At 44.9% G+C, this 15130-nt stretch overlaps 1 protein-coding gene across 1 annotated transcript; it reads right to left on the bottom strand.

Annotated features, from left to right (window-relative positions):
- Nucleotides 1–6975: 6975 nt before the first annotated feature.
- LOC139311870 (zinc finger protein 420-like) lies at nt 6976–8502 on the bottom strand. Its single transcript, XM_070936395.1, has one exon. The coding sequence runs from the start codon at nt 8500–8502 to the stop codon at nt 6976–6978; it is 1527 nt and encodes a 508-aa protein (XP_070792496.1).
- Between the last annotated feature and the right edge of the window lie 6628 nt (nt 8503–15130).

Genomic DNA, 15130 nt, shown 5'->3' with positions numbered 1-15130 from the left:
GAAGAATAAAATATTCTAGGACCGTGATGGCGAACTTATGGCACGGGTGCTACACGTGACACATGAAGCCATATCTGTGGGCACGTGAGTGTTGCCATAGCTCAGCTCCAGTACACATGCATGCGCTGGCCAGGTGATTTTGGGGCCTTCTGGTCCCACCGGAAGTTGGGAAATGGGCTGTTTCCAGCCTCCAGAGGGCCTCCAGGGGGTGGGGAAGGCCGTTTTTGCCCTCCCCAGGCTCCTAGAAAGCATCTGGAGCCTGGGGAGGGTGAAAAACGGGCCTACTATGCCCATCATGTCATTGCGTGCTAAAAGCAGGGGAACTTGGGGGGGGGTCACATGGGCATGCGTGGGGTGCATTGAATTATGGGTGTGGGCACATACATGGGCGACCTCCACGCACTCCCCCCGCTTTTGGCACGCAACGGCAAAAAGGTTAGCCATCACTGTTCTAGGAAATATTAAAAAGGTAGAATATTATACCTCCCTGGATGAGAAAAGGAGAAACATGCTCTTGGAAAGCAGCCCCCACCTTTGTTAATAGCCCCAGAAAGACTGGTGCCAACTTATGTATAAGACAAAAGACTGGGCCAGTCTATCTACAAAACAAAAGACTTTCACCATCGGGACATAATAGGATTAGCCCTCACTCAAGATCCAGGACAAAGCCATTAAGCCATAATAGGAATTGCCCAAAAACCCTTTCAGAACACAACCCTCTTCATTACATCATCACCCAGCAAGATTCAACCAAGCCTGGGACTCAAAAGACAACTTAGAAAGTTACCCCTGCATGGCCCCATGGGAGTCTGACAACCAATCAGAATACCTGCCCTTACACAGAAACAGGAAGGTCCAAGGCGGGGGCCAAGAGAGGTTATAAATCTCTCTCTCTCTCTCTCTCTCTCTCTCTCTCTCTCTAACCATCTTTCCAAACAGCCTCCATGTTTCCAGTGTCTTTCTTCCCACTTGGGACTGAACCCAGACGGACATTTCTTCCAACAATTTGACACCCAAAGATGGGACTCCAATCTAACCTGACCAATGGACCTGGCCCAGGTAAGCTCCCTTGTCGGTAGCAGACCCATTGAGTCTGTGGGTGAGTTTTCCTGGACCTTGGCCATTTAGAACAAAGGTTTTAAAGGGGTTTTGAGCTCAAAGGCTGCTTGGAAAGAAGGTGAGTACCTCTAAATTTTAACTTTAAAGCCCAGAAAAGCATGGGAAATGCATGTGTGTGAGGGAGAGGACCCGTCTCCCAATCACAGCTGGATCTCGCTCCCTCTGTGCCTTTCCTAACCGCAGAAAGACTAACAGAGTCTGGAGAGCATGGAGGATTTGCCAGAGAACAAGCACCTCGTGTAGGGAAAAGGGGAGGGGTGAAATGCTTCCAGTTCGGACCAGATCACTCGATCCGGTAGCGATGGCGGCGGGTGATTCGGAGAACTGGTAGCAAAAATCCTTGCCCCCCCCATGCCCAGCTGAGCCGCGCAATCATCAGAGGCTTTTTTTTTTTACTTTTAAAAGGATTTTTTTTCTAAAATCGTGTGGCTCAGCTGGGATAGTCAGAGCCTTTTAAAAGCATTTTTTCTACAACCTCTTCGGCCGAAGAGGTTGTAAAAAAAAAAAAAAAAGCTTTTAAAAGGCTCTGACGATCCCAGCTGAGTTGCCTGATGTCTGAGGCTTTTTTTTTCTTTTAAAAGCAAAAAAAAAATGCTTTTAAAAGAAAACAAAAGCCTTTTGATCAGGAAACTCAACTGGGATCGTCAGAGGCTTTTAAAAGCATTTGTTTACAACCTCTTCAGCCGAAGAGGTTGTAGAAAAATTGCTTTTAAAAGTTTTTTTAAAAAAAGTTGGCCACGCTCACCCAGTCACATTAACCCCACCCCACCAAGCCACACCCACAGAATCAGTAGTAACAAATCTTACATTTCACCACTGGAAAAGGGAGAGACGGTGTGAAATGGAATGGAAAAGTGAATGAGAGTGTTGAACCAGCTGGGAAGTCACTGAGCAAAGAAAGGCCTGTGTTAGGAGGTGCAGGGACTCGTCTGCTTAGGAAAAGCAGCAGATCCTCCCACACCCCCAAGGTTCTGAAAACCGATAGGCTGTGCGTGAGGTTTCCGAAAGATGCCCTAATTAATTCATGAGCCATGAGCCGAACTTCAAAAGAAATACAGTCATTTATTAGGAGCACCATTTCAGCAATATTCGAATGCAGTTAGAACTAATCCCACATAGATTTACGTTCCCCTATGACCCTGTCTCTCCCCTCCTCTCTGGCCATGTCATAAATCACATTCTCCAATTAACCACTTTGGCTGGCTGTGAAATCCAACACCCTCCTTCTGATTGCGGTCAGGAAGAATGTATGGAATGTAGCTTCAGTTAGGGAAATCAATCAGCTCTATCAGTTCTCCCTCCCTCCTGCTCATGGCAACTTGAAAGCTTTGCAAGTTGACATTGTGTTTTAGGAGGTGCCCGTACTCGTCTGCGTAGGGGGCAGCAGGTCCTCCCGGATCGCTTTTTCTTTTTGGTCCGAAAACTGATAGGCTGTGTTCTTTGGAAAGGAGGTGCCCGTACTCTGTGAGGGAACCAATTCAATTCAAATCTTTATTGTCAGTGCACAACATATGTGCAATGAGATTGGTTGAGCTCCCTCAGTGCACCCCCCACAACACAATACAACTCACAGTGAAGACAGAAAATCCCTAACCCAATAAATCATGCTAACAAAACACCCAGTCCTATTGCACCAGTGTGAACATGTTACACATTGCGCCGGCCCTGCAGTCCATCATACTACGTAGTTATTTCTCATTCAGGAGTCTGACAGCCCACAGATTAAAACTGTTCTTCAGCCTGTTTGTGCGGCTGGCACTATATCTCCTTCCCGATGGTCGAGTTCTCCCAGACTTTTTTTTTTTTGTCTGAAAATTGACGGCTGTCGCCCAGCTAAGCCAAAGTGAACCCCACATCTGAGAGGGAACATGGGAAGCTGTAACTCAAGAGTAGTGACAGGAACACCCCCTAGGAGATTTAGGAAAAAGATGTGAGTAAATTGTGTAAAGAGTGGGCTTTGCTCAGGGACAAGATGAAGCTGGAAAACCAATTTGTCTAAATAAAGGTACCGTATTTTTCGGAGTATAAGACGCACTGGAGTATAAGACACAGCTTAGTTTTTGGGGAGGAATATAGGGGGGGGGGAATCTGTCTACCAGGTATTCATTTGGCTAGCATCCTTAGTCTGGTCAACTTCAGCACATTAGTTTGCTGGTTTTGAGCCCGTGCACGCGCTTTTTATCCCCTACTTGGGGATAAAAAACAGCTTCTAAAGCACAGCTGAGAGGGAGCAGCAATGAGATAAGCAGGCAAAGCATGGAGACCACTTCACTCGCTAGCGCCTAGTTAGGACTGAATCTGAAAAGAGCAGATCGTGGTTCCCATTTTCAAGAAAGGGGAAAAAAAAAGAGAAATCCAGAAAACTATAAGCCAATCAGCCCAACATCAATACCTGGAAAGATCCTGGAAAAGATAATAAAAACACAGATCTGCAAACATCTAGAAACAAAGTTGTAATTTAAAGCCATTACAGGTTGGTAAAAAACAGATCATGCCAAACCAATCTTATTTCGTTCTTTGACGAGAATGGCTGGTCTAGAGAAAAGAAGGATTGGGGGTGACATGATAGCTATTTCAGTATTTGAAGGGCTGTCACAACATTCCTATTTATATATTTCCCTTTTCTTTTAAGTACCGTATTTTTCGGAGTATAAGATGCACTCCCCGCCCCCCAAAGGAGGCTGAAAATATGGTTGTGTCTGATACTCTGAATGTAGCTTTTTCAAGTTTTTTTTTTTCAGCCCTAACAAGGCATTAGTTTTCTGTGCACTTTGCCTGCTTCCTCCGACTCTCAGCTGTGCTTTAGAAAAGGAGGTCAACCTATTCTCCAAAGCACCAGAAGGCAGGACAAGAAATAGTGGATGGAAACTAATCAAGGCGAGAAGCAACCTGGGATTCAGGAGAAACTTCCTCACAGAGAGGACAGTTAATGAGTGCGGCAACTGGTCTGCAGAAGTTGGGGCTGCTCCAACACTGGAGCCTTTTAAGCAAAGAAAGGACAGCAACCCATCTGAAATTGTATAGGTCTCCTGCTTGAGCAGAGGGCTGGACTAGAAGACCTCCAAGGTCCCTTCCTGTCCTATTCTGATGGATAAAACCCACCAACGAGGGGCTGCCACATCACAGCCTCCTTCAGAGCAAATCTAGGCAAATAATGGATTTTTTTCCTACTCAGCTTTGCAGAAAGAAAAGTAAGTAATTGAAATATTAAAATAAAAGCAAAGAACATCAATTCTTCTCCATTTTAGATGAAGCGGAAAGAAAGTGGATCTTTTCTCCCTTGGGAGGAAATGAGCTCAATTCAAGCAATTTAAACCTTTTCCCCCCAATAAAGAAAACCCTCCACCCCCGATTGAAGGGAGGCGGCGGCTATTTCCTGCATTGACCCCATAATCCCCCCTGAGACCCTGGAGAGAGAAGCCCCGCCCTTTGCCCTCCGTGGGGCGGGGCTTCCTCTCCCCCCTCCCCCCTTTGCCCAGAGGCTCCCCGTCCAGCCCCACATCCACCCGGGACCCTCCTGGCACCCCTGGCTCAGCGGGCACTCGGGGCGACCTTCCTCCGGGCAGCCCCAGGGAGAGCGGGAGCCCCACCTGCCCGGAGCGGGGCCGAGGAGCAGCCTTGCCGGACAGCCAAGAATTCGCCCAGCCGCCCAAAACGCCGCAAGTGGGGAAACCACAGAGAGGGTAGGAAGAATGACAGGAGGGTCCTAGAGAGGCCCCACGGAGGCTTCTCCCCGCCTTTTCCGGCCCAGCTTCCGCCCTGGGTGAGTGGGGAAGACGCTCTAGCCCCTCCTTTATCTCCTCCCCCGGGACCGATTACAGTTTCGAGGCCCTTGGTTGAGCAAATTTACAGAATAAGAGAGTTGGAAGGTCTTCTAGCCCAACCAAGCGATCCTATCATTCCAGAGAAGTGACTGCCTGGTCTCTTCTTAAAACTCTCCAGTGATGGAGCACTCACACCTTTTAGAGGGAAGCCGTTGCAGCGATCAATAGTTCTGTTAGGAAATTCTCCTTAGTTCTAGGCTGCATCTCCCCTTGATTAGTTTCCAGCCATTGCTTCTTGTTCAGCCTTCAGGTGCTTTGGAAAGTAGGTTGTTCCCCTGATCTTTGCAACAGGTTCCCAAATATTGGAAATCTGCCATCCTTTCACTCCTGCTCCTTCTCTTCCTACAACGAGACATAACCAGTTCTTGCAACCTTTCCTCTTATGTTGTAGCCTCCAGCCCCCTACTTATCTTTCCTGTTCTTCCCTGCACCCTTTCTAGGCTCAACATCTTTTTTGTATCGTGATACAAAATGTACAAAACCCCAAAGATGAACTTTAGCCCAATCTGGACTGTTTAAATGAGATAATGAATAAACGGTTTGAAAACGCTTGGACGGTTGCAAAGAAACCCCCCAGGGATAGGACCTAACTTTAATGAGACTTTGCCTTGCCTGTTTTGGAAAGAAAAATGATATTGGAGTCAAGATGGATATCAGCCCTTCAAGAGAGGCTGAATCAGGAAAGAAAACCCAGAAGAGTTCTAGTATTCTTACTTTATTGATATAGGCTAGATTGACAGAATCTTAAGATCAGAATGATGGTAGCCATGATATTCACTGTGACGTTCTACGGAAGAGAAAGTTGGACAAAACAAGGAGGATAGGAAGAGCGTGACAGTTTTTGAACATTAATTTTGAAGAACACCACCGAGATTATGATAGATAGGAAGTAAATGACATGCCCATCATCTGCACATAGTTTAGTTTCAGTTTCTCTGACAGTCTGTTGTTCAATTCCAAATGTCATTTTGCCTGTTTTAAATCTTTCTCTCAGCTCTGCATATGAAAATTATGAAACAATCGCTCTGCAGTTGATCTCTCAACTTCACCTTTATTCTCTGTGTTCTGTGCAGACTCATAAAGACGTTTTGTATCCCTTCCATAAGGCACTGCAAATATGTTTTTTTAAAAGTCTACTGTCTAGTTTTCCTTCTACTGGGAAACCACTCTTGGATTTGCTTGTAATTGAAAGAAATGAAGTTTAAACCTTGGGTTTTTATGTTTGTACATGTTTATAACGTTAAACGTACTGGTTATGGTTTATTCTAATTCAAAGAGTTATTCATACTTAGGATTTTACCTGTAGTGAAGAAAGTTGGAAGTCACTTTTTCTCTTTAGCTTTTTCCCTTTTGTCTACACTCTCCAATTTTGCTTTTCCCTCCCTCCCCCTTGCTTTTTTTTCAGTTCTTTCTCCTTGGTTTTCTTGTACTTTGTTTTCCTAAAATTTAACAAAGTTTGTAAACTTTTTATGATTTTCAGGGGTTGATCCACTATGGAAAACTGTTCCACCATGAGAGCATAGTGGGCGTTTTCCCATGTGATTTTTCTAATGTGTCGCTTTTGAGCAAAACTTTATCGCACTCTGCATCTCTATGGCTTCATTCCTCTATGGACCTTTTGATGACTTACAAGGTTTCGTTTTCAGGTAAAACCTTTCCCACACTCCTCACATTTATAGGGCCTCTTCCCTGTGTGCCCCTTCTGAGGTCTCCGAAGTTGAGCAGACTCCCCAAATCTTTTCTCATGTTGTGAGCATTCATAGGTTCTGTCTACAGTATGAAGTTTCTGATGTCGAATTAGGTGTGACTTGTAGCCAAAACATGTCCCACATTCTGGGCACTGACACGGTCTTTCTCCAGTGTGAAGTCTCTGATGTTGAATTAGGTGTGACTTTCTGGCAAAACACCTCCCTCATTCTGGGCAGATTTCATTTTTCTGCACATGCACTTGCTTTTAAGGCTTCTCTCCTTTGTGAAGCCTCTCATATTTTCTAAGATAAGGTTTGCAAGGAAAAGTTTTCTCACATTCCGGTCATTTATATTGCTTCTCTAAGTGTCTTCTCTGATGCAACACAAGTGTATCTTTCCGGGTAAAAGATTTCTCACACACTGAGCATTTGTGGAGTTTCTCACCCGTATGGGTTTGGCAGTGAACTCTAAGGGATGATGAAGAAGCAAATGTTTTCCCACAGTCTAAACATTTTAACTTTTCCCCCCCTCTGTGAACATTCTCATGACTTCTGAGGCTTTGTATTGTACGGAAAAATCTTCCACACTCGATGCACATATAGGGCTTCACCCCTGTATGGATACTTTGATGTTGAAAAAGAGTTTCCTTAACAGAAAAATATTTATCACAATCCTTACATTTATATAGTTTTTCTCCCCTGTGTATCCTTTGGTGTCTCTGAAGTTCAGAAGAATCGACAAATCTTTTCTCACATTCTGGACATTCATGGGGTTTTTCTCCAGTGTGACGCCTCTGATGTCGAAATAGGTTTGACTTCTGGCCAAAACATCTCCCGCATTCTGGACACTGATAGGGTCTTTCCCCTGTGTGGATTCTCTGATGAGCCTGAACCAGTGTTGCCGTGAGAAATCTTTTCTCACATTCCCCACATTTATAGGGCAACTCTCCTGTGTGCTTCTTCTGATGTCTCCGAAGTTCAGAAGAAACCACAAATCGTTTCTCACATACTGGACATTGATAAGGTCTGTCCCCAGTGTGAAGTCTCTGATGTGGAATTAGGTGTGCCTTTTGGGAAAAATATTTTCCACATTCTGGGCACTGAAAGGGTCTTTCTCCGGTGTGAACTCTCTGATGTTGCAGTAGGTATGATTTCCTAGAAAAACATTTCCCACATTCTAGGCACATTTTGCTTTCTTCCTTTGTGTGTGTTTTATTATGTTGGCAAAGAGTTGAACTCCGAGTGAAACATTTTCCACACTCAAAGCATTTATAAGGGCTCTGTCCTTTGTGAATTTTCCCATGTTTTCTAAAACATTGTTTATAACGGAAAGATTTCCCACACTCTAGACATTGATAAGGTTTCCCTCTGGTGTGGATTTGCTGATGTTGAAGCAGCTGTGAGGTTTGAGAAAAGCACAGCCCACATTGCACACACTTGCAGGGCTTCTCTTCAGTTGGGCTGTTCTGAGGCCTAGAAAGACGCCGTCTCTCAGGAAATCTTCCCCAGCTCTTCCTGGATTCCTGAGATCTCTTTCCCTGGTGGATTCGCTGATGGGCTCCAAGGTCCGAGCCTTTAGCAAAACGCTCCCCACATTCTCCACATTTGTAAGGCTTCAGTCCAGGGTGGCTCCGGAGATGTTTGCCAAAGCTCCACATTCCAGAAAAGGATTTCCCACATAGAAAACACAGGTGGGATCCATTCCCCTTATGCAGCTTCTGGTGGATCAAAAGGAGGGACCGGTGACCAAAGAATTTCCCACACGTGGAGCATTTGGAGAGCCTCCCCTGATTCCTCTGAGGGGACCTTTGGTCAAAGTGTTCCCCCCTCTTCATAGTTTCCAGGGGCTGCTCACTTCCACGGCTTTCCATCCAAGGAAACTCGAACAAGCAGAACTTTGGCCAAAAGGTTGGAAGATGGGCAGGAGGATGGGCTCCAACACGAGTCCAAAAGCTCAGAATACGAAACCTCTGGTCCCCGTGACTGACCCAGATTGGATCCTGCAAGCAGAACTTCCTCCAAAGGTTTTCCTGGTGGCCCCTGCAGGATAAAGATAAAAGAAGTGAAGGAGAGAGGAAGATTTATTTTCTTCAGCTCTCCAAATAGCCCAAAGAATAGCTGGAAGACCCTCTATATGAACCCTAGAGGGGCCCCCAAAGCCTCTATTCCATCTCCGTAGAATCAAAGCAATGCTGGGATCCTGTTGCTCCCCATTTGCCTGCCTGATCTGGGGATGATCCCTGCCTTTTCCTTTTGCTCAGAAGGGGGCACGATGATGCTACAGTATGCACGACAAACTGCAACGATCCCCCAAAGGATTTGTATGTGCCAGGTAGATCTAATTATGCACAGAGTACAACCTATGTAGCTATTCATGGATACTGTTCTTTGGGCCAGCACAGATTGAATATGTCTCCCTCCTAGACTGGCTTCCTATTGTTTGCTTTATAGTTTAGGGAGGATGCAAATACATTGATTGGGGCCAGTAATGCAGTTTGAACAAAATAGGGAAGAAACAGCTTCCATTTAAAAATATTGACCCTATACGTATATGAACCTAAAGAGGAAGACGGATGGAAGCCTGTCTGTTTTAGAAGAAAACAACAACAGAGAGGAAAACCCATTCTATGTATCCTACTCCACTCCAATGAAGCCCCTCTGGAACTGAACAATCATTTTCATGTTCTCCCCCTGGAAGGGAATATGCAGTCACCCACAAAAAAGCAGTCTTCAATAGTTTCTAAAAAAAGAGGCAAAACCCAGCATCTCTGCAACAGGATGAAAATATCCCACAATTTCCTAGGCAAAAAAGGCAAGTTTCCATGACAGACGATTCAATTCTTAGAGGAACAGAAACTATAGTCTGCAGAGCAGCTAGTCAATCTAGGCAGGAATGTTATCTCCCTGAAGCAAAAATGAAAGTTTCAAAAGAAATCATCAAACCCATGGAGTACTACTACCCCTTTCTTCTCCTCCATGTGGAGACCAAAGACACAACAATGAATCTGAAAAAAGCGGATCGTGGTTCCCATTTTCAAGAAAGGGGGAAAAAAAAGAGACCAGGGAAACTACAAACCAATCAGCCCAACATCAATACCTGGGAAGACCCTGGAAAAGATAATAAAACACAGATCTGCATACATCTAGAGACAAAGTTATAATTAAAAGCCATTATGGGTTTGTTAAAAACAGATCATCTGATTAAGGGATCGTCGATATCCCAGCTGTTAGGTGGTCCTTTTGGACCTGAGTTGTCTTGTAGGGACAACGAGCAAGGGGAGCACACTCTGTGGATTTCAGGGAACCTGTAAATTCCCTGATAGAGCCGGAGAAGCTCCTTAAACAGACGGTTGGTTATTACCTTTAAAGCCCTACATGGCTCAGGGCCAGGGTATCTTCGAGACCGCCTTCTACCACATAGCTCCCAGCGACCGGTAAGATCCCACAGAGTTGGTCTCTTCCGGGTCCCGTCAGCTAAGCAATGCCAGCTGGTGGACCCACGGGGGAGGGCCTTCTCTGTGGCTGCCCCAGCTCTCTGGAACCAGTTACTTCCTGAGGTCCAGACCACCCCCACCCTATTGGCCTTCCGAAAAGCGGTGAAGACCTGGCTTTTCCGGCAGGCCTGGGGCCATTGATCTCGCTCTTGTGAGATCTGGCCATGAATGGTTTGAATGGGTTTTAATGTTTTAATTTTTAAATGTTTTTATAATGTTTTTTTTTAAATACATTGTAAGCCGCCCTGAGTCGGGAGAAAGGTGGCATATAAATTGAACTAATAATAATAATAATAATAATAATAATAATAATAATAATAATAATAATAATAATAATAATAATAATAATAATTTGAACTAATAATAATAATAACAACAACAACAACATAACAATAGTTGAAAAGAAAAAAGTATGGTTCATTGACATTGCAATACCTGGTGATGCACAGATTGAAGATAAGCAGCAAGAAAAAATCACAAAGTACCGGGACTTGCAAATTGAAGTTGAGCAACTGTGGAAAAAGTAATCGTGTGTTGTCCCGATTGTAATTGGGAGCCCTTGGAGCAATACCCAAAGGGCTACCCTGCTATTTAGAAATTCTAAATTTGCCGGACTTGAACATTTGGACTCTACAAAAAACCACTTTACTCGGAACAGCTTACATCCTCCAATGATACCTTAACACAGTGGTCCCCAACCCCCGGTCCGCGGACCGGTGCCGGGCCGTGGAGTACCTGGCACCGGGCCGCGCAGCGGCCGGGGGACATGAACGCTGCAGCGCAAAGGCTCCTGGGCCGTGCGCAAAAGCTCCTGGGCCGTGCGCAAAAGCTCCTGGGCCGTGCGCAAAGGCTCCAGGGAAGAGAGCCCCGTGCAGGTACGCACGTGTGGCCCAAAGCCCCCACCCCTGCGCGCGCTCAGCGGGCCACGGTAAAATTATCAAAGGCTGATTGGTCCGCGGCGATAAAAAGGTTGGGGACCACTGCCTTAACAGTTCCTAGGTCCTTGGTTAGGACTCGAGCTGCTGAGCTATTAACCAGCCTCAAAGGCTGTAAATCTCACTAAAGATTAACTAATAATAATAACAACAACAACCACCATTGTTGAGTCGCTACAAAGCTGGGGCAGCCACTGCAGAGAGTGGAAGCGAAAGGAAGGTGTGATCGGTCTGGATGAGATATTTTGAATATTTGTTTACTACCTATTAAACTGGATTAAAGAAGAACCTCCTTGGAACAGCAGAGGAGACCTCAAAGGAGGAGGTGGAATTGGCTGTTTTACCTATTCTACCCCCAGAAGAATGGCGGCATGGAAGGCGGGTGGGGCCAAGAAAATAAAGGAATAAGAGAAAAATTGGCTTATGAAGATTGGTCTGAAGAGTAAAAGTCTGAATCCGGGCTGGATACTTCCCATTTTTAAATTGGGGATTATTGATCAGGGCCAACATCAATAACGTGCTCCGGGCAACTCCAGCCATGCCAGCCATACTGGACGCTGCCCAGAGTAGAGGTGGGCAGCCCATAGGAGCCTGAGTGGCGTAGGAGGCTAATGCCTCCTATTAAGGCAGCATTTAACATCCAGCTGCCTGCAATTACTGCGAGTTCAATTCTCACCAGGCTTCAAGGTCGACTCAGCCTTCCATCGTTTCTAAGGTGGGTAAGGAGATAAGGAGAATCCAAGACCTCAGTGCCTTCCGCCGTGCCCTTAAAACCTTCCTTTTCGACCAAGCCGGGCTGGCCTAATTTTTAAAGTGTTTTTAAGTGTTTTGTTTATTGTTTTTAATTAATGGGGCCAAATTTATATATATATATTTTAACTGTATTTTAATATTTGTACTTGATGTTTTTACTTGGCTGTTCACCGCCCTGAGTCCTCAGGGAGAAGGGCGGTATACAAATTCAAAATAAAATAAAATAAATAAAAATAAAATAAATTGATGACCTGGTTTGTGGGGGAAATAAGCTGACTTTGTATAAAATATACAAAAGTATGAAGGCTATTGCTTAACACCTTGTATGCTGCCCTGAGACTACGGAGAAGGGCAGCATATAAGTATGTATATATGTATGTATGTATGTATGTATGTATGTATGTATGTATGTTTATATAGATATATAGATAGATATAGATAGATAGATAGATAGATAGATAGATAGATAGATAGATAGATAGATAGATAGACAGATATAAAAATTCGTGTCGGGGAAGGTGGACGTAACTTCTTCCAAGGGAGGAGGACCTTACCGTTGACCGCAGCTGCTCTATGGGTGAGGAGCTGCGCTCTCCTCCGGTCCTCCTGGGGCAGCTCAGCTCAGCTCCCCCCGCCGGTGACTTCTTCTCCTGGCTGCTCCAGGGGAAGCCTCTGCCTCTTAGCCGGCGCGAACGGCTTGCCGCTGCCTCCTGCAACTGCCCTGCTGGCTGCTCCGCCCAAAACGCCGCAAGGACAACAAAACTCCCCGAAATTCACCTCCCGGAGACGTGGGGGAGGGGGGACAACGAGAAGACCTTCCCAGAGCGGCCTCTCGGAGGCTTCTCCTTTTCCGGCCCTGAGAGAGTGGGGGGGGGAGACGCTCTATCCCCTCTTTCCTCTCTTCTCCCAGGGAAGCGGCTGCAGTTTCAGAGCCTGGGAAGCGCCGCTTCTGCGCAGTAGAAAGAGGGGGACGGATGAGATAGGGAGCGTCTGCCGAAGCCAAAGATGATGGATCTGGGACGCGGCTTCCCCACGTGGAGACAGACCGACATTAAACTAGGATTGCCTTTCAGCCAAGCCCTCCATTCATTGCTGGCTGGCCGGCCGGTCTCCCGGCAGCAGAGGCAGCCCTGGAAACCTCCCTCCTCCTCCCACTTAGGTGCAAAGGGCGAGAGTTTAATTCCCTGCCTTCCTTGCCTTTGAGCCCTTCCCGAGGAGCTCCGTCCCCACTCGGGGGCTCCTCTTCCCACGTGCGTTTGAGCTAAACTGGAGAACTGGCAGGTGGAAAGAGCAAGTGGATGGAGCCACGTGACGCCAGAGATTGCATGGAATGGCTATTCGCCTCTTGTAGCAAATAATTTGCAATTTTCCTTTATTGTGCCCCTCAGAGCATCAGGAAAGAACATCTCAAGAAATCTCTTTTAGTTTAGTTCTAGGCTGCATCTCCCCTTGATTAGTTTCCAGCCATTGCTTCTTGTTCAGCCTTCAGATGCTTTGGAAAGTAGGTTGTCCCCCTGATCTTTGCAACAGGTTCCCAAATATTGGAAATCTGCCATCCTTTCACTCCTGCTCCTTCTCTTCCTACAACGAGACATAACCAGTTCTTGCAACCTTTCCTCTTATGTTGTAGCCTCCAGTCCCCTACTTATCTTTCCTGTTCTTCCCTGCACCCTTTCTAGGCTCAACATCTTTTTTATATCATGATACAAAATGTACAAAACCCCAAAGATGAACTTTAGCCCAATCTAGAATGTTTAAAGAAGTTCATGAATTAAATGGTTTGAAACGCTTGGAGGGTTGCAAAGAAACCCCCAGGGATAGGACCTAAATTTAATGTGACTTTGCCTTGCCTGTTTTGGAAAGAAAAATATCAGGATCAAGAGGGATATCAGCTGTTCAAGAGAGGCTGAATCAGGAAAGAAAACCCAGAAGAGTTCTAGAATTCTTACTTTATTGATATAGGCTAGATTGACAGAATCTTAAAATCAGAATGATGGTAGCCATGATATTCACTGTGACGTTCTACGGAAGAGAAAGTTGGACAAAACAAGGATAGGAAGAGCGTGACAGTTTTTGAACATTAATTTTGAAGAACACCACCGAGATTATGATAGATAGGAAGTAAATGACATGCCCATCATCTGCACATAGTTTAGTTTCAGTTTCTCTGACAGTCTGTTGTTCAATTCCAAATGTCATTTTGCCTGTTTTAAATCTTTTTCTTAGCTCTGCATATGAAAATTATGAAACACTCAATCTCTCTGCAGTTGATCTCTGGACTTCAACTTTATTGTCCATGTTCTGTGCCAAGACTCACAAAGGCATTTTGCATCCCTTCCATAATGCACTTCGAACAGTTTTTTAAAAGTCTTCATTAACTTTTATTGTATCATAAAAAAACATGCCATCCAAGCCTCAAGTCAGCTCTTCTCTTCTGAATGGGAGACCAGAACTTTGGGGAGGGGGGAGAGATGGTGGGAGAGAAAGAAGGGCCTCTCCTATCATTTAGATGCACCGAAAAGTGAAGACAATTTCCATGAGATCCTTTACCGTAGGAGCCTGAACAGACCTCCTTGAATTTACAATTGAACCAGAAGCTTTTCTTCAAGATTTGATAAACGACTAGAGTGAAGAAACTGTGGAACTTTATTTTATATGACAACAGCTGCAAAGCTCTCTTCACACAGAGATGAAAGGACTCACATATACCCAGAATGGAAGAATGGATGGGGAAGTTGAGTGCTTGATTAAAGAAAACTTTGTCTAGTTTTCCTTCTACTTGGAAACCACTCTTGGATTTCCTTGTAATTAAAAGAAATGAAATTTAAACCTTGGGTTTTTAATGTGTCTACATGTTTATAATGATAAACTCTTATGGTTTATTCTAATTCAGAGTTATTGATACTTAGGATTTTACCTGTAGTGAAGAAAGTTGGAAGTTACTTTTTCTCTTTAGCTTTTTCCCCTTTTTGTCTATATTCTCCAATTTTGCTTTTCCCTCCCTCCCCCTTCTTCTTCACTTCTTCCTCCTTGGTTTTCTTGTACTTTGTTTTTCTAAAATTTAACAACATTTACAACATTTTATATGATTTTCAAGGGTTGATCCAGTATGGAAAACTGTTCCACCATGAGGGCATAGTGGGCGTTTTCCCATGTGATTTCGAGCAAAACTTTATTGCACTCTATGCATCTCTATGGCTTCATTCCTGTTTGACCTTTTGATGATTTCTAAGGTTTCGTTTTCGAGTAAATCTTTTCCCACAGTCACCACATTGATTGGGCTTCTTCCCCGTGTGCATTCTCTGATGAACCCGTAG

This window comes from Pituophis catenifer, unplaced genomic scaffold, assembly GCF_029215685.1.
Source record: "Pituophis catenifer annectens isolate HBS135680 unplaced genomic scaffold, rPitCat1.0.hap2 SCAF_2, whole genome shotgun sequence".
Taxonomy (NCBI): domain Eukaryota; kingdom Metazoa; phylum Chordata; class Lepidosauria; order Squamata; family Colubridae; genus Pituophis; species Pituophis catenifer.
The sequence above is the reverse complement of the archived record's forward strand: the minus strand, read 5'-3'. Positions and strand labels throughout refer to the sequence as shown.